General features: G+C 34.6%; 1 protein-coding gene across 1 annotated transcript; it reads left to right on the top strand.

Annotated features, from left to right (window-relative positions):
- The first annotated feature begins 470 nt into the window (after nucleotides 1-470).
- Nucleotides 471-19918, top strand: LOC149080609 (acyl-CoA Delta-9 desaturase-like). The gene is made up of 5 exons (XM_089238669.1): nucleotides 471-559; nucleotides 11062-11271; nucleotides 15695-15825; nucleotides 18098-18303; nucleotides 18493-19918. Exons 2-5 carry the CDS (start codon nucleotides 11088-11090, stop codon nucleotides 18962-18964), a joined length of 993 nt encoding a protein of 330 aa, XP_089094795.1. The 5' UTR covers nucleotides 471-559; nucleotides 11062-11087; the 3' UTR covers nucleotides 18965-19918.
- The last annotated feature ends 380 nt before the right edge of the window (nucleotides 19919-20298 follow it).

Raw genomic sequence — 20298 nt, 5'->3', positions numbered from 1 at the left:
CTTCATGCACACTATTTGATTTCATCTGATTATATATTTTTGTACTTGAAATTCTTAAAAACATCAACCTTAGTTGTAACGACACCTCGGTTATAACTACAAAATTTCGCGGAATTTTCAATGTCGTTATAACCGAGTTTTAATGTGCATATTTATCAACAAAAATATTTTCTGGAAAAACGCAAAATTGCTTCACAATTTTATAATTATATTTATATATTTAACACAAACAGAAGTTCTAAAAATGTTTTATAATTAACGCCCCTCAAGAGCAAGTCATCATTTTTCAGTCTTTCTTATTCGTGCTCAACGACCATCACCTTACAAAATGTGTTACGTCACTCCCCGATAAACTTTACGTCATCTATAGTAGCTTACCGGTGAACCAATCAAACGAGAGCGCGGGATCTCTGTGTTACCTAGTTAAAAAGCTTTGGGGCCTAGGTGGACAACACTACCGGGCATTAGTTCTGAGACTAGGTCAGTTTCGTTTTTTAACTCTCGCTGTGAACTTCGCAAGTACGAAAGAACGATAGTATAAACGCTTTCTCAAGGAAAGGTAAGATGCGTTGAATTTTTTTCTCACCTGAAAATAAATTTAAGATACGATTTTATACTTTCAAGTGAAATATAGAAAACTTAGATGTATCATGAGCAATATACTACCTCTAACATAAATTTGAATAATATCCTAATGAATATATTTAAATAAGGGTATAAGTGTTATGGGAACTTAAATACCGGAATAATTAAAAATTTGGAATCTGTATATATTGTGTAAAACTTATGGTTATAATTAAAAAGAAAATTGTAGTTGTACGTATATAATTTTTCAATTCCTTCAGTTTAGTTTTCTCTTAATTAAAAATTAAAACAAAATAACTTTGAGACTGATTTTGTTATGACGGTGGTAAAAAAAAATATTTTTTTAAATTTGTTTATACTGATTTAAAACTGAATGAAAATACATGTGAAAAAAGTAATAATGAATGATCAAATATTTTATCGTTTTTTGTCGCACTACGATGTTTTTCTGCACACGAGGGCTAATTAGACTGGGGCCTACAATTTATTGCCGATTCCTAACGGCAGCGTTCGTAATGTTGCCTTTTTTGTTGTTACCGAGAGATTAGTGTATTAACACCCCGGTATGGGACTCCCTGCGGTAGCAGGGAGTCAGGAGAGGTCCTGACAAGGACGAATCGGATATCAAACTCGCGACACTTCTAAACACCCTTTGGTACTTTAGACGAGTATCTTATTGACGTGAGCTACCGCGCCCCTCACGTATATATATTATACACGTATAGTTGTACGCAAATTAGCTATTTTGTTAAACAGTATATGTTCTAATAATCTGTTTCAGATTATTTAAACTAAAACAATTTGTTTAAAGAATATTTTTTTAGTCTCTCTGCATTATATTACACGTTTATTGACTTTGTTCCCATATAAATACTGCATAATAAAAAAATTAGCGGGATATTTATGCATGAAAATATGCCATAGAAGCTGTGTATTTGTGATTAAAGCAATCAACAAAAAATTGTACAAAGTAGAAATAAAATAATATTAATTTTAAAGTTGAAAAATCGGTTCATAATATGTAATTCAATTCATACCGGTATACGTTTTAAGCCATCTGTAGACATTACGTAGCAAATAGCGTGGTAACCTGTGTTGGGTAAGAATTGTTTTTCAATAAGAATTTATAGTCGAATAAGGAAATATATATATTTCATTACACTGTAAAAGTAAGTAAAATTTTTTATTTTAGTTCTGAGTTACACACGTTCTATGTGGAATAAGGTGAGTTTTATTTTACCGCCATTGGGGGGAGAATGTATTACAATGTAAAATTTTGTAAAATTCGTTTTTCCTTATTATTAGTGGCAGATGCGTTACTTAATATAAACCAAAATTAAATTTCTTTAAATTTAAAATAATCGATTTCAAAAAGTTTCATTTTCATCAGAATTAAAATATAGAAACAAACTGAAGACAAACGAAAGCGATTTATCCAAAAAAACTGCATATATATTATTCAAATGGCCATCTAAATACAGAGCTCTTAACACCATAACACCCACAAGATAATTGTCAAGTCAATAAAGAACGAAAAGGCAAAACCTAAATAGACTACGAAGTGTTGTAAGTCCAAAAGTTACAATGTAAAACGCAAAAAAGAATTAATTTAAATATTTTGGGGAAAAAAAATAGAAAAACGTACTTATATATAGTTATCTATTACAGAAATGAAAGCATTTCTGTTAAGCGAGATAATGATTTGTTAGGGAGATTGTGTGTGTGGTTTGTTAGATACTCTCCGCGCCTGAAAATGAATGTTCCTTTGTTGTGGCTCTCCTTGTATACGTACTATGGGTGCTCACCCTTGGCTCCAACGCCAATGTTGATAATATGAGCAAAAAATAATAATGAATGCAGTTGTAAATTCGTGTTTTTTTTTCAGGATTTGCTCTTATTCCGTTAACCTTTCAGCGGGCGCGCGTATGAAGGAGGTACGCAATCTCCTTCATTCGCGTATCTCCTACATACGTGCGTTCACTGGAAGGTTAGAGAAAAATATTTTAAGAGCAAAAAATAAATAAATATATAAAAAATAATCAACCCAAATATGTGAAATATAAAATGACACCAATGTCCGTAAACTGTTACTTCTCATACATAAAGTATCCGACAATGTTTAAAATGTCATTTTGGAAGAAAATATTGATTTTTTTTTTTTACATAAATCATTTTTTATGAAAGTTTCATTTCTTGTGATTCCAAGACAGGCCTTGTTTTGTTTATAAGACGCTTAGCACCGAAGTTACACCAACTTTAGTTTGCGTTTTACATCAAGTAATTTGTGAATTAAAAATTTAAACGTGTTTTACGAAGATTGCCATTTTTTTCACATTTTACCTTAGTTAGAAACACGATTCTTAAAAATCTATTGGTTTTAACTTATCGTTACAAAATTTTAATATGACATTTTGCCATATCTTTACCCAAGAACCATAGTATCATATGTCTATTTGAGTTATTTCACAATATGAAGAGATCGCAATTTATCTCATCAATTTGTTAATTACTCGAAAAGTATATTGGGACATACTATAGTATGGTTTTGGCTAAAATACAATACTATGGCCCTAAACTATAGAATGAGCACTACAAGGTCTCAAAATTGACAAAAACGGATGTACGATAATATGGTTCTGAGGTATATTTTTAAGGTTATGAACCAAAATTTAGTCAACCGCATGCATTTGTTTAATTAGTGTTTTATACACAATATTTAAAATGAAATTTCATAAAATTCACACATACATCAACAGAATTGGGTGTATTTTATGAGCATACCGTACAATCCTTTAAATTTTGGTTCGCTTACGAACTAGCTGAACGTACTGCGACAATAACACAACACATTTCGTTTATAAAAGTTTTTTAATCGCGTTTCGAATATTACATGAATTTTGCACAAAACTAGACATAGAAGGACTTTTCCATAAAAAATGGCATAGGTAGTTCAAAATTTAATATTATTTTCACCATTTTGAAACACTTTCTATCAAAAAATGTTATTAAAGTTCATTCCAGTACCATTTTATAGAAAAGTGCTTAGGAGCGTAGTCGGATACCTTAAGTAGGAAGTAACATATAAGTTTTTGTTTTTATCATTATTATTATTATTTCTGTTCTTCGTAGCTTTCTTTTTTTAGAGCGAATTTTTTCTGCATTTTCCCTCCCTCAGTCGTGACAGCATAAATATAATAGGTGCTGATCAGTCATGTCAAGAAATGGTGAATTTGATTTGTATTTTATCTATTCATTCTCACGTGCTTTAATGCGCTTTTGCCCTATATTGCTATGCTGAAAACACGGAATAAACATTTGATTTGACAAAAGCTGAGCTGAATTTTCGTTTTTCTTCAGTAGACTTCACCGTTTTCAAGACGGGTGAAATGAATGAGGCAGTGGGGTAAAAAAAACTGGTTGTTTCCAGACACTAGCTCAATAATTGGTTTACATATTAAGAAGGAAAAAAGAAATCAAAGTTGCCGGCTTTTTACACCCTCAAATCGCTATAGGTGGCAGAAAAGTTATGAAGGGAACATACCCGAAAACGCTTAAAATAACCCTTTCGAGATTGACATTTGGAAGTATGTTCAAAATAGGAAGTAAATAAATAAAGCAGAAAATATGTGGAACTTTGATTAATTCAAATCGATGAAAATAAAAATAAAATTCTGGAGAAGCTCGGCATATTTTAGTTAGTTGTGTTTCGTTGTCAATTCATGAAAGTGCCGTAAGGAAGTTTAGGTCTTGCTATCCAGTTTTTGTTGAGCAAAAAATAAATAAACTATAATAAAAGTTAATAAAAATAAAATAACTATAATCTATGTACAATTTTTCTAGATTTATCGTGCGCCTGTAAAACAAATTTACGCAGATAAATATTTTGCTATTCAATAAATTACTAAATCATCAAATGAAAATCATCCTGCTTAATCATCAAAATTGAAATAGCGTTAATGGCGAAAGGAATTTTCATTTACTATTTTTCTTTTTTTGTAATGCACAAAAAGAGAACAAGATTGCGAAAAGTTTTAGTGGATTGACATTTTTACTCGCTTTTTTGTCATACTTTCATACTTTGTTATGGAAATAAAAAGACCGCAACAGTCAAAACGAGGTAGCTGAAAAAAAATTCCCACAAAAAATACGGATGTCGAACATATATCTAAACTATATCAAAAATACAGCAACCCAATAAGAGCAATAAAAAACCTATAATTGTGATAAAATATAAATATACTGTCCATAAAAGGTTTCACCATATTGCTGCTTGTTTTTCAACTTTTACATCTCCACAGTTATCGGATTGTCTGAGAAACCACACAAAAGAAAATTACTTATACCCATGCCGTCCTTACAAGATTCGGTTCCCCGTGCAAAAAAAATTGAGGCTGATTAGACCGGGACCTACAATTTATTGCTTGATTTCGAACAGCAACCTTTTTGATATACTCACCGAAATGTTGTGCGCTAACCCCTCGGTGTAGGACTCCCTGCGGTAGCAATCGTTTTCTGCGGTAATATCGTCGTTTCTGTGGTACCCCTGTGTCAGGAAAGTTTCTGACAAAGACGAACCGTGTATCGAACTCGCAACATCTCTAAACATCCTTTGGTACATTAGGCGAGTATCTTATCGACCTGGGCTACCACCCCCGCCCCATTTTACAGTTATGAATCAGCTTCGTTAAAAAGGAGGGACATTTTCAAATAAAAAAATTTCCATTTTTTAATTCAAATATTTCAACGAATAATGCACTTAGAAACGTGGAATTTCTTTTGTTGGCCTCAGGAGAGACAGAGTGTAACAACTTTCTAATTGGGTTTTTGAGCACAGGGGATCGTATAAAAAGTATTTTTTTTTATTTCAATAACTATACAACCCTTTGCGATATGAATGGTGCATCTGAGATCCCACGATATTTTTTTTCTAATTGAAAGTATGTCTTTAGAATCAACGGTTCGCCAGTAATTTGCGGTTCGAAGAGTTAGCTTTCGCGGTAGCCCAGGTCAATAAGGTACTCGCCTAAATTACTAAAGGGTGTTTAGAGGTGTCGCGAATTCGATACCCAGTTCGTCCTTGTCAGAAACTTTCCTGACAAAGGGGCACAACAGAAACGGCAAAATGACCACAGGAAAAGATTGCTACCACAGGAAGTCCCACGTCGAGAGTTTAGCGCACAACCTCTCGGTGAGTATAAAAAAAAGGCTGCCATTCGGAATCGGCAATAAATTGTAAGTCGTAATCTAATTTGCCCTCGTGTGCAGAAAATGATCATGGTGCGACAAAAATGATCGAGGAGTTAGCTATGCACCCTGTATAATATCTATAGCTATCACCATAAGCATTCAGAAGTTACACGTGTTACATTAATGAATAACGTTACATTACATTACCTCACCCGCCATATCAAAACTTTTAATAATTAATCCAGTGCTCTAAACTTATTTCCTTCGTAAGAAAGCACTTATACATTTGATAACTACGGTTTATGCACCACAGAGTTGATTGGACCGGGAATACACATAAATGTCGATACCGAAAGAGTTAAGTTACCATGTCTTTTACTGGGATTACAACTCAGACTTGTCGCATCAGAGCTTGGTGCAGTAAAAAAAAACGACGTCCTCGTGACATCATAATTAAATTTTAAAATAACCACGTTGCGGTTATTTTATTTATTTATGTTAGTTTTAGGTTCGATGATTTTTCAAAATGCCTAGTTTTTTTTTTTTCGTTAATCCATAATTATTCGAAATACCTGGTATTTTTGATACAAAATGTGTGTTGGCTGCAGAATACTCGAATATGCATTTGACTGATTTTCTTTAAAGTCTGCTAAGTTAAACAAATATGTATCCATCTGATCTATCCATACGTTTTATCTATCCATCTATCTATCTATCCATACATTTTGTCTATCCATGCATCTTATCCATACATTTTAATTCACTGCTTCACTACTGCTTCACATTTGGCTGATTTTGACTTGACAACTAGAATAACTTTAATATAGCCTACATATGAAGGTGTGATTGTTGTTCTCTTCCTTAATCACGTGATAGTATTTAGGAAACGATCGTTAAAAGAAAATCGGATTTCCCATTCAAGTGTATATATAGTTGAAAACACGTGCTGTGTGGACCCATCAATCTGAAAACCTTTCAACCAAGAAAAACAAGTGAAAGTAGCACTCAAGGGGGAAAAATGAAGATCGGGAGAAAGTTGTGCACTAATTTCATTGGGAAAGTAAGTCAGCCAGTCCTTTTGCGGCTGTTCGAAAGAATTCAAGTTAAACTGTTTAGTAGCATGTTAAAAAAAAGCTTTGAATGAGAAAGCTCTTAGAGAAAAAAATAACAGGCCACGGACAGAAATAGATGAAAAAATTATTTTGGGGTAAGAGATGTTTTTTACGCATTGAAGGACATGAATTGAAACATGAGTGTGAGTCTTTTAAACAAAAATAATGTTCATTTAAATTATTTATTACTCCTTTATTAAACCGATTTTAAAAATTAATATTTATATTTTATGTTTATCAATATTTTATAATGCGGCAAAACAGAAATTTGAAATGTTTGCAATAATTTTCGCATGATTTGCATTCGTTTTCAATGTACAGGGTGTGCATAGTTAAAGTTCACTCATTCAGGGCTGTCTACAGCTATTCATCTACAGGGTGGGCAAAAAGTCCGTAGAAACTTTAAAAATTCATAAAAACCGGAAAAATAACAGAAATAAAAAACGGTTTCCAAGGTTAGCATCGCTAGGTCACGGGAATTTTGTTAAGACAGGAAAAGAAAAATAACTCAAACAACAGCCGATAGGTGGCGCTGGTACGAGTGACTTTGGTGGAAATATGCAAATGAGATGGTTATAAGAACTTGCGCTCCTAATCCACAACCACTTCACCGTTGTAAACCATGTATATGGACCTGCTGCACTCTGCCGTTGCTGGATTTGTGACTCTCCTGCAGTGTGTTAACCCCTGTGGTAGTGGTCATGTGGAACACATATACTGCTGTAATAAACTATTTGGAGACATTCTGTTCGTTATTTGTGCATCTTTTCTTTGACTTGTGTACGTCAGCGCCACCTATCGGCCGTTTTGAGTTATTTTTTCCCCTGTCTTAAAAAATTCCCGTGACCTAGCGATGCTAACCCTGCAAACCATTTTTTATTTCGGTTATTTTCCGGTTTTTATGAATTTTTAAAATTTCTACAAACTTTTTGCCCACCCTGTATATAATATAAGTATGTAACTATTCATCACAAAGTTATGAAACTTTGGTAACGCTTCAATTAAGGGATGGGAAAAAAATTGAGTAAAAAAAATCAGTTCCGACATTCATCACTAGATGGTTTTTCTATACAAATTATATGGTGCACATTTATTGTAAACATGTGACAAAACTGCTCAAGCTTCATGTGGCAGGGTATCTAAATATCTCCAGTAGAACCATTTCCACACATTCGCATTTTTTCATTGAACAGTATGATATTGGTTTTACGGGAATGTACTTTGCCAGCGAAACTCTTTTACAAACGTGGTGATTCTGCACCATAGGCTATGCAGGGCATTTTTTGTTTTAAGAAACTTTCCCCCATCCCTTCTTTAAGACGTTCCTAAAGTTTCATCATTTTCTGATGAGTATTTAAGACTGTAGACAGGAAAGAGGAACTTCAATTTTGTACACTACGCCCAGCATAAAAAATTGGACGTGTGTGTGTGAATCATGACTACCATTTTTTCACTCTTGAAAATTCATTAAATTAACAAAATTGTATAGGTATATACATATGTATAATCCCCTACGATGTCAGAAAAGGCAAAAAAAGTTTTTTTGGAAATCTCGCCATTAGCAAACAGATCTTTATTTCATTTTTAGCATGAAAGTGTTAGTTTGCAGAATGCGGAGTTGAAAAGTTACTCCACCTGAGTAAAAATGTTTTAGACCGGTTAAATTCATTTAGCCTTGAATTCAAACTTCACAGAGTAAAGTAATAAAATATTTTCGGTGTGATACATTATTGGATGCTTGCTCAGAGCTCCAAGTGAAGAATAATTTGGCGTATGGTCACAACACATACTTATGCGCATCAAGAACTATTCTAATATCCCTAACCTTAAGTAAACGAATTCATCTATTTTTTTCCTTTTCATCATCATCATTATTCCATGGGAAAAACGATAAATAATTACATATTGAAAATTATCTCATTTGATATTTTTATACATTTTTTTTTTCATATTGCATATATGCAGAGTATATGTATGATTATATGAGGAGGTAAAAATAAGTATAAACATAAGAAAAGTATGGTAAATTTAAAGAAAATACTCATTGAGAATGTATTGCTACATAAGTTATATATATTATAACTGTTATTCAGCATATGATGCTTTTCTTCTGTATATATTCATTCTTTCAAATAACATTCTTTAATTTACTGCTTTTACTTCTGTTAAAAATAGCCCACGTGATAATATTATCTTACGATATCAAATGAATTTTGCATGCTGTAGTGGCACGATTTATTGTCTGAAAAATCACATTCTTTCAAGTTACCCTAGACAATTTAATGAACTAACTATGTATTACATGATAAGTGGCAGCATTTAAACACTCTGACCACTCATTTCGTGACGTCTTCTTTCTTCTTACCAAGTACTTAGACTCAAAGACGTGAAAAAAAATCTATTCCGCCTTATTGAAAATGAAATAAAAAAAGTTATAAATCACATGTTCCCGACTAATGACTGAGGCCTTCATACGTAGGCTCTAAAGTGAAGCATTTTAATTGTTCTTATATATTGTTTGCTCTCGTCTCGCTCTGATTATTCACTTTGAAAACAAGAAAAACTGAAAGTACTATTCTCGGCATCTGCCACTTGTCAGCTAAAGATGTGTTCATATATAGACTTACTACATCAGAGAAATACAGTACTCTTAAATTATAGAAAATAATACCTGTTGATATTTGTGCCTGTTTTCGGCCATGCAAATAAGAAAAAAAATCTTCAGAGTAATTGAAAATGTTATCGTATTTTAAAATGTTATCCTATAAATGTTCCATGTTATTTTTTAAATATCTGTGTAAACATCCATCTGAAGCTCAATAATACCTGAACATTCAACCAGGTTATCGAAATGCTTTCTGCACTATTCAACGAGAGAAAACCAATGATAACATGTTGTACCTGCTCGCTGCAGCACTCGAGAATGCTTGATGCTTATGTCTAACTTTTCACTCCATTCAACTTGTATATGTTATGGCCAAAGTCCCGAGTGCGGCCACTTTGCGAATTGACCGAAAATTTTGGCCAAAGTCTGATTTGCAGAAGTAGTTCGGGCTTTGACCGGCGATTCAGGAAGTGGCTGGTGCTAATATTCGATGTGATGAAGTAAGGCGGTCTGGTAGGTCCCATATCCATATTTTTCATCGCTGACGTGTGATGCATTGATATACATAGTAGCTGTATTGGATTAGCTCCATGTGACTCAACGGTTAGGTAGGGAAAGAACTTATATATGTCCTTTCCCAGGATCGTACCCATGGACCTTCATGGTGGTAGATAATTCACGGACTGGCACATCATGATTATTTTTCGCTTCCAGGGACCTAGAAGCGTGGGACCGGAATCTATAGTTAGAAGTCGATCCCAAACGGATGGTTTTATCTTAGATCAATCCCAAGCCTTTTTATATTTGAAATATTTACATCCACCCGGTGGGAACAGTTGAGCCAACCTGAGGGTCAACCTCTTACACACTAGCATATAAACGCTACTATCACTCTACCAAACACGTATTTCTTTCTCTTAACCCAACCTGCAAAGGGCCACTTACCGAGGGACTAATGGGGCCAATAGGCCCGGTAATCCCTGAAAAAATTCTGTCCACTCAGTCAGTCAGCCAATCTGAGATCACACGTACTTATCGTTTCACGATCGGTCAAAACTATTGAGCCTCGAATTGTGTAAACGTAGCTTATGTGTCATTTGCTTTTTTCATTATATGCCCTGAGAAATACTATTCCATAATTTTCAAATAGTCAAAATTTTATAGGGTTTTTTGTTGCAGTATAACAACACTAGCAATTTAATTAACTGCTCTAAAAACTACCCAATATTAAACAAATAAAAAATAAAATTTTCAATAAAATTTTGTTATGTCTATACTAAGATATGAATGGGGATTCATGTTTGATAAAATAAGTGTTTTTCTATATCCAAAGTGCTCGAATTCCGAACTGAGCTTCTTATGTTAACAGTTCTTATCCTATCTTAATAAATAAAGTGCAATCATTTTAGGAACAGTATTTGGTGACCATTTCTTCAAGGATGTATTTGGAACATGTGCCGTATAAATTATTTTTCTTTTAGAAATCTTTTGAGAAATATATCCGATGAAATTTGAGTAAGAAAAGAATGATCAATTTTTTCAAGTCTAATTATCTTGTATTATTTTAAATAGATACAGTAAGAAAAAAAAGTAAAAAGATGGCACCAAATTCAACAGTCTCGGTCACAGAGCAAAATGTTGAACAACCCGTATTGATAAAAGAAAAAGAAACTGGAAGAGTTGTCTGGTTTAATGTTCTGCTGTTCGTATATTTGCACATGACCGCACTTTACGGATTTTATCTGGGATGGACAAGTGCACTGATGAAGACAATCATTTTTGGTGAGCATTTTTCGTTGAAACCCTTTTTTTACCTAATAAATATACAAATACAAGGCAAGATGCCCAACGAAGTGGATGAGAAAAAGATGCTCATAACAAATGTGAATGTAATATATTTCTAAAATACAGCAACCTAATTAAAAATGCAATTACAAAAACTAAAAGCTATATATACATGATAAAATATAATACAATGTCCGTAAAAAATATTTATGGTTCTCTTACCTGAGTATGGATAGCCTCTCGATTTACCACAACATCTTTATGGTATGTTTTTTAACGTAACAATTGTATTAGAATTTACTGCCTCGGGGATTAAGCTATTCCATTTATTACGCCACAACCTAGAATTATCCCTTACCAATCGGTACTGGTTTTTCCCTTGCCAAAGCAGTCGATTGACGGCGTACTAATAATTCATGATCCATCCTATCAATCCCATTGAAAATTTGAATACTTCGACCATATCCCCCGACACCTGCATTCTCTTCAAATGTAAACATGTTTAAAAAATGAAGTCTCTCTTCATACTTCAAGCCGCGTGTGCCAACAACCGCACGCGCAGCTCTTCCCTGCACCCCTTCAACTATGTCCATGTCCCTCTGTATGCATGGTCACCAAAACCTTAGGGGCAGTTCAAGTATTACGTCATCATCGATGGGGGAGGGGGTTTCCGATTTGCTGACTTTTGATGACGGGGGGGGAGGGTGTTTGAATAATGCGTACGTCATCAACCACTCTTTATAAAAATATGAAATATTCTTAATGGCATCTTAGTCGGTGAGCCAAAAACCAGAAAAACTTTTCGATAGTTTGTGGGCACTTGAAGTAACATCCCCCCCCCCTATTATTGGTAAGTGCCCTACAGAGCCACTTTAGTGATCTCTAAATATTTCGTTGATCCAAGTGATCTGGAAATGTGTCCAGGCCGCTTAAGTGCTCAGGAACTGTGCCACGCATCACTCAAGTGATCCGTAATTATATGCCGCGGATCACTTAAATAATCCGATAATGTGTCGCGGGTAACTTGAGTGATGTAGAACGGCACTGGGGGCCACTTAAGTGCTCTAAAACTACGTCACATGCCACTCAAGGGATCTCTAAATATGTCACGTATCGCTTAAGTGTTCTGGAACTGTGTCCCGAGTGATTTAAGTGATCTGAAAATGTTCCACGGGCCGCTTAAATGTTCTGGAATTGTACCACGGGACATAAGTGATCTGTGAATGTGCCGCTTAGTTCATTTTTACAAAATTAGGTTTGGGCGGGGCAGGCCGCATCAGATAACCCCCAGGGCCATATTTGGTCCGCGGACCAAGTGTGTTTATGCGATTTATCATTATATGGCTCAGAGGGTGGGTCGCAATGTATTTATTAAAGATAAATTTTGAGTTCATAGCCTTGAAATGGCATTGAAAATAACAGAAATTGATTATAATAACATGAAGGCATTTTCTTCCGAAATTTCAATTAAAAAATATTTTTTGCATTAAAAAAATAAATTTTTGATCGTGGATCGTGGGGGGAGGGGGGGGGCGAGCCCCCTATGCTTCACCCCCCCCCCCCCCCCGTGTACGTCTCTGACCTCACCAATATGCGTTAGGATTCAGAGGGGGCAGAGCTGATGAAATTTTGCGGACAAGGGGGGGGGGGTCAAAAATGGCTGAGAATTTGATTACGTAATACTTTAACGGCCCCTTACAGCATACTCCAATCCATTAAGAACTAGGCTTCGGAAAAGCGGAAGAATGACTTTAGGAGAACGCGAAGAGACCTTTTTATAAAATGAAGCCGAGAATTTTATTTGTTTTTTGATCCTTGCTGAACAACGTTCAGAAAACCTAAGCCGCTCGTCAATGAGAATTCCCAAATCGGTGGTCTTAGTTGCATCCAACATAGTGATACCATTCAACTCGTAAGAGAAATGTGGGTTGTTCGAACCACAATGAGCGGCCATGCACTTGTGAATGCTAAACGCCATGTTCCATTCATTTGCCCATGCTGCAATCATATTCAAGTTAGTTTTTAGCATCTCCCTATCCCTTGGATTCCCGACTACTCCCATTAGCTTCACATCATCTGCGAATTTTCTAACAATCCCACCGATATCTTAATCGAGTTTATCGATAAAAAGTGAAAAGAGTATGGGGCCAAGAACACTTCCTGAAGGGACTCCATTTGGGATACCTGTAAAATCAGATAATTCTCCGTTCACCATAACCCGTTGTGGCGTATCCCTTAACCAATATTCTATCCAGTTCAGCAAATTGCCCCCAATACCATTCTTGTGTAAACGCTTCGAGAGTTTCCCATGTTGGGCCAGATCGAATGCCTTCTTGAAATCAAGATAAGCAACATCGATGGTTTTGCCAATTCCCAAAGCCTCAATCACGTGATCATAGAAACAAAGGAGGTTAGTTACACATGACTTCCCCTTCCTGAACCCATGCTGGTTTACCGACATACATGTTATTCTCGTCTATTCACTTCACCAATTGCCTTTTGATAATAACTTCCCAAAATTTTCGAGAGGGTGCTCGTCAAACTAACTGGACGGTAATTGGACACGGTTTCTCTGCTACCGTTTTTAAATATCAGAACCACATTAGCAAGCTTCCACTCCCTTGGGACGATACCCTCAGCAACACTACTTCTGTGAATCTCTCCGACTGGTCCCAACAATTGGCATATTCCCTGAGGACCCTAGGATAGATATCATCTGTCTATCATCTACATCATCTCTTTGTAATAAGAGTAGTGTGATATAATTATGATGCATATTTTTATTCCAGGTTTATAGAGCCTTGAACTAAATATAAATACAATATTAGGACTTGTTCATTTAAATATCCAGTAAAAGTATATATTTATTTTGTTCAAAAGATTTTGAAAAGAACTAGTGGTCTCACTTATCATAGTGTAATCCGAAGAAATAACTTATACCGACGATACCCGATTTATACAATCGTGTTTCGACAAACGGATTCGATGAGTTAAATTTTGCCTCGTAAAACAATGGGAAATTCTGTAATTCGTTTGAAACCCTCCAAAATACAGTATTGCCACAGTTCTCAGAAAAAGCTCCATAGCGACAAAGGGGGTGTTTGTAAGCTTAACCGAAGTGTCACCCTGGGGTATCTGCCACACCTTTCCAGGATAATTAATTTTCATGTAATTACTATTTTCTAGTGTTGTACAATCAAATATTTACAAGAAAATGCTTGCACTATGCTTAGAACTAATTCTGAATAGCGAAATGCAGTTTAATTAGTTGATATTTGAATGTTATACAATAATTTTTATAGCCTTTTTTTGGAGATATTGGAGCTTTAAAAAAAATTAACATAGGCGCTGTATTTAGTTAGCTGTGTGTACCTGAAACATTTAAATGAGATGATTTTGATTTTTTCTCAACCCTATTGTTTGAAGGAAAGACTGTTTTCTGGCTATTATGCCGAGGTGAACTCGGAAAGAAAAGTCTGCTAGTCTCCGCTGGAGTGCAAATGCGAGCCGATTTCCCCGTTAAAAAGTCTCGCCACAGAGAGCAACAGGCCCACACAACGGTATAATTATTCAATCATTACACTTCACTCACAGAAGAATTGATGGCAGATGACAGCACACTTCACATTAGGTTCATAACACGTACACGCATATTCTGGCATGTACCGATTCGTTAGAAATTCCGTAGGGGATGTGTACGAAGTGCATGTACGGTTAAGTAGTAGTAGTCTCCGCCAGGAATCGAACCCAGTCCTTTTGCGTCAGGCTACAGAGCATAAATAAGGAAGGAATGGTCACGTTTCCTAAGGTGCATGCGGGTAACACGCTTGCCCGGATTGCAAGAGGACTGGATTCGATTCCCGGCAGAAACTAGGAGACTTTCCTTTCTGATTTCTCCTCAGTATAATATCCAGAGAAAAATGTCTTTCCGTCATATAAAATTATGTTTTTATAAACGTAAGTGGTTGTGGCGTATAAGTCAAGAAATGCGGTAATTCTCATATAAAAATTCATTAGCAGTAGTGTATGAGAAAATTAATGCATGTAGGAAAAATATTATACCGTAGTTGCTTCAGATAAAGATTATGGTAAACACACACCACCGTATCCAACACGCAGTTAGTTTCACCTTGTTCTAAGCACCTGAGGTTTCATGTTTCGAATTAACTTTTACTCGTTAGTTGAATATTTTCTCGCAATCAAGAATATTCATTGAATGTGTTTTGCTTACTCGTTAGTCGAGACACTCGTAGTTTGAGGTACCACTGTATATGCGTTACATGTCTTTTGCGAGATTCCCGTTTTCTATATATTTTAATTTATTTTTCGTATATAAAAAACACGCATCTGAACGGATTGTGCTACATCAATTTGCTATTTAAATAATACAGGCAACATTCATTTGTTTTGCACAATATAGCTTTGATTTATGGAAATCTCGGAGGTCTTGGAATCACCGCTGGATCTCACAGACTCTGGTCACACAGATCTTACAAAGCACGACTGCCATTGAGAATATTCTTGTGCATTCTCACAAGTATAGCAGGGCAGGTAGGATTCGATTTATTTCTCGTTTAAAAAAGTTTTGTTTCCCTTACTTATTTACATTTATTTTTCTAATAGAGGTTCTCGGTTTTCTATCACACATCACTTTTTTTAATGAATTCACTTTATGTTTGAGAGTGCATGTATAGATATTGAAATTCATATATTCAGCACCTCGGTTGTAAAGACACCAACTATAACATCAATAATCCTTGGTTCTGACTGATTCCTATACAGAATAATGTTAATAAGCCTAGGGGCTTATAACATTTATAAAAACTCAACGAATTTGGGTATAACTGCACTTTTTGGACGTTTTTGCTTCTATTTCTATATATAACATTCTCCCGAAATTCTCTAAAATAGTGCTCATCACATTTAGGGATTTTCGGGTGTTGTTCTAGTGATATTGCACTTTAAAGTTTAATAAAACATCTTTGCAAAACTTGAAAAATGCAACCAATAACCGTATCGGTTACATTCGAGCGAAAATAGACTTATTGGTTGTGTATCAAGTTTTGTAAAATATATTTTATCAAACATTTCAATGTAATTATGAGCTACAGGCCCTGAAAGATTGGCGAAATTCAAAATCAAATTGCCACCCAAAATTTTTAATTTCCAATTCCGCAAACACACTTTTAGCCACAATCAATCAAATTTGTTAAAAACTTGTCCATTCCACCAGCTTTCGAAAGAGTTTAGAATTAACCAAATCGGTCATCTAGTTCAGGAAAAATTCAGCCGTTTGTTTGCAATACATCACTGAGAAATCTGCTCTCGTAGAAGTAATTTTAATAGGTATTGGCGACAATTCGATTTTTCACTTCACCGATCTCTCAGCACTTGTAGCTCGCCATTAAATACAGATGTCCTGTAGATAGAGGTAGTGTCACCTTATAGGATTTTTTGTACAAAATCAAATTGTCGCCAACATCTGTTACAGCCAATTCCGAATTTTCTTGGAATATCTACTTCGACAAACGCTGATTTCAGTGATGCATTGCAAACCAAAGACTAAATTTCTCCGGAACCGGAAAACCGATATGGTTTATTGTAAGCTCTTTCGGAAGCTAATGGAATGGACACTTTTTTGGCAAATTTGATCTATTCTAGCTATAATGGTGTTTGCGGAATTGGCAATTGAAAATTTTGGCGAAAATTTGATTTTGAACCTCACCAATCTTTCAGCGTTTGTAGCTCGCAATATATTGAAACCAGATATTTCAATAAAATTTGTGTCACCTTATAGCTTTTTTTTTTTTTTTTGCTCTTTCCAAATAAATGCTCAGTTTGCGTATGTCTTTCAAAAACTTCACAAATTCTGGTTTTTTTCAAAGTTGACGCATTTTTTTTCCATAAAAGATTATCCACCATAATTTGGAAACGGTTTGAAATAGGATAGGGTTGGTGGGTGTTTCATGGTCCACTTGGGCTCGTATATCACCCCCTTTCGTTTGGCAGAATATGTCGGATTTACCCTCCATATAATGTATGCATATAATTTTATCAATGATATTCTACGTTTCAATTCTGTTCCTGTTGCTTTCTGAATAGTAATATCAAATCAAAGATGTTCATGAGAAAATCAGTCAGATGAATTCCGAGTTTCCAAAGCTCTAAACATTGGCCCATTAAATTAATATCTTAATATTTTAAATCATTAAGGGTTTGAATTATTTCCCAAGAAACACACCAAACGTAAATATATTCAAAGCTGACGGACCATGATTAAACATTAAAACAAATCAAGGATAAGAATATATTTTCTCATTATACTCTTCCTTATTCATTTTCTAATGAAGCTGAGATTTGTGCACGTGAAAACTGCAGTCATGCACATGTGTTCTTTTCTCAAGATCAGAATTTGACCTCTTGGATTCAATATCTGGTTCAGTTGAAGCTGATTTTTCCCCCTCGATAATAAAGTGATTCTACGAAAAAAAGTTTATCGTTAAGATAAACTATAAATTCAAAAGAAACTTGAACATTTCGCAATTACGATGATTCTTTGATTAGATTTATACCTAAAAAATATAACAAAATTTCAATGTATATTGAATATTGGTATAAAATTTGTGTCTATTTATTATTTGTTTTCCGTGGATCAAAAGAGAATTTGTTTCAGATTTTTAAGAATTGGTATTTCTAAGCAGTGTGAAATTTTAATTTTTTTTAAATCTGTGGTTTGCTTGTTTCTCGATTTTTACTTTTTGCTTGTGAATTACCAACTACATGTAGCTGTCCCTTTTTTATTGTTTTTCTCTGTGCATTATAGAATGATATATATGAATGGTGTCGAGATCACAGAGTGCACCATAAATTTACTGAAACTGATGCCGATCCTCATAATATAAAGAGGGGCTTCTTTTTTGCTCATATGGGTTGGCTCATGTGCAAGAAACATCATGACGTGAAAACAAGAGGAAAGTCAGTTTATCTGGATGATCTATGGTCCGATCCTGTTGTGCGTTTTCATCGAAGGTATATAACTTGTGCTTCAAACAATGTTCTTGTTAATGGATTCATCTCTGAAAAAATGCGACATTTTACAATTTTTAAAAGACATAATTGAATATAAATAACTAAATAATATAGAAAGTTTTATCGATATTATTAATAATAATAAATTATCATGACATATTTATCTATTGCACAATCATTTCGTTTCAGGTTTTACATCCCGATGTATATACTTTTCAGTTTCTACCTACCAACGATGATACCCGTTTGGTTTTGGGGAGAATCCCTTTGGGTCTCTTTTTTCGTTGCGGGTATGGCCCGATATTGTGTTAGCTTAAACTTCACATGGCTTGTGAACAGTGCTGCTCACAAATTCGGTGACAAACCTTTCGACAAGTATATAGAAGCTAGAGAAAATATTTTTGTCGCATTTATAGGGCACGGCGAAGGATGGCACAACTATCATCATGTATTTCCATGGGATTATTCCACTTCAGAATTGGGATATACATTAAATCTTACGAAGATTTTCATCGATTTCATGGGATTACTTGGATTAGCATATGACAGAAAAACTGTATCCAAAGAAATGATTCAACAGAGAAAGTTGAAGTCTGGTGATGGTACGAGAATCTATTATGAGGATGAAAATACGTCTTTAGCAGAAAAGATCCTTGATTAAGATGAAAAATTCCACGTATCTCCCACCAAGTTCCTAAAATGTGAACATCCGTATTATTTGCAATAAATGTGAAAAAGACAGTAAGTGCTTTCACTCTCAAAGTGGTTCCAGTTTGAAACACTAATTTACTTCTAAAAATGGACTACGTTCAATGTAGCAGCAATAATATGTAATGAAGGGAATCAGTGTTCTTTCTTGTGGGCTTTGATATATCAATTAGCTGTGATGATACCTTATGATAAAAAGTATAAAGAATGTGATATATACATGCAACATGTATAGCTTACATGTAATAAATATGCATTATACAGTTGTACACGTCTCATGCATATAAAGAATTGTGTAGAATTGAATTATGTAGCATTGAATCATGTTTATACCATATATCTTCAGTTTTCCTTCGAATATATTATCCTAATACCGTATATTTGCTTGATAAATGTTGTCATATGGGGGGATCTGAAGCAAAGGGATACAAATGACAAAATTTGAATAGTTGAGTCAAATGCTTAAAGAGTTTCCTTTACCCAACAACTGACTACTGACCAGGCGGACAGACCCATTCTATATACTTGGGCCGCTTTCTAGCGACCACTAGTTTGACTACTACATAGAACTTCTATGAAGTAGATCAACTTTGATGTTGATTTTCTCGAAACTAGATTTTGATCACTTGTATCCCTTTGCTTCTGACACCTTTACATGCCTTCCTACATATAGTCACCAATTACTTGATTGAATCCTTTTCCTATAAAAGTATCTAGTAAAAATTCCTATTCGGTTGCCCAAATTGATGCTTAAGTATCTGTTTAGCTTCAATTTTTCAAGTTGTCTTCCTCTGTCTATGGATGAAAAGCCTTATTTTGGAAGATATTCCGAAGTATTCTTGATGTTTAATTTCTTTTCAATTTTTTCTTTACACTTTCAATTTCCAGAACTTAAATATTATTTAGTAATTCGAAAATGTTAATATATATATAAATACAATATATAAGTGGTTATAATGAAATATATATATATATATATATATCCAAGTAATTTTTTGTATATATGATTGTTTCAGTTACTCAAGGTAATTAAAATATCTATAAAATTTCGATTCATAGTTATTTTTTTCTCTTGTTGGTCCTACTATTTTCTAATCAATTTGTTCATGTCCAGACAAAATCTGTGGCCGTCCCGTGATTGAAATAAAGGAAAATGAAATGTGAGAGGAGAGAAAATGAGTAAGTGGCACGCGCATCTCTTCACGGTGGTTTGCGTTTCTTAACGAACCGTTATCACCATCGAAAAAAGATCTTTGGTGTATCTTGACGCGTCATTTGTTTGATACA

This window comes from Pholcus phalangioides, unplaced genomic scaffold, assembly GCF_987345545.1.
Source record: "Pholcus phalangioides strain wild (caught in Gottingen) unplaced genomic scaffold, Ppha-v1.0 ptg000011l_1, whole genome shotgun sequence".
Taxonomy (NCBI): Eukaryota; Metazoa; Arthropoda; class Arachnida; order Araneae; family Pholcidae; genus Pholcus; species Pholcus phalangioides.
Note: the sequence above shows the minus strand (reverse complement) of the source record. Positions and strands in the feature narration are given on the sequence as shown.

Excerpts from the sequence above, each read along its gene's own strand:
- LOC149080609 (XM_089238669.1), top strand. The coding sequence starts at position 11,088 with ATGGCACCAAATTCAACAGTCTCGGTCACAGAGCAAAATGTTGAACAA. Across the intron at positions 11,272-15,694 it reads GATGAAGACAATCATTTTTG|CTTTGATTTATGGAAATCTC; the intron begins GTGAGCATTTTT and ends TGCACAATATAG. Across the intron at positions 15,826-18,097 it reads TCACAAGTATAGCAGGGCAG|AATGATATATATGAATGGTG; the intron begins GTAGGATTCGAT and ends TGTGCATTATAG.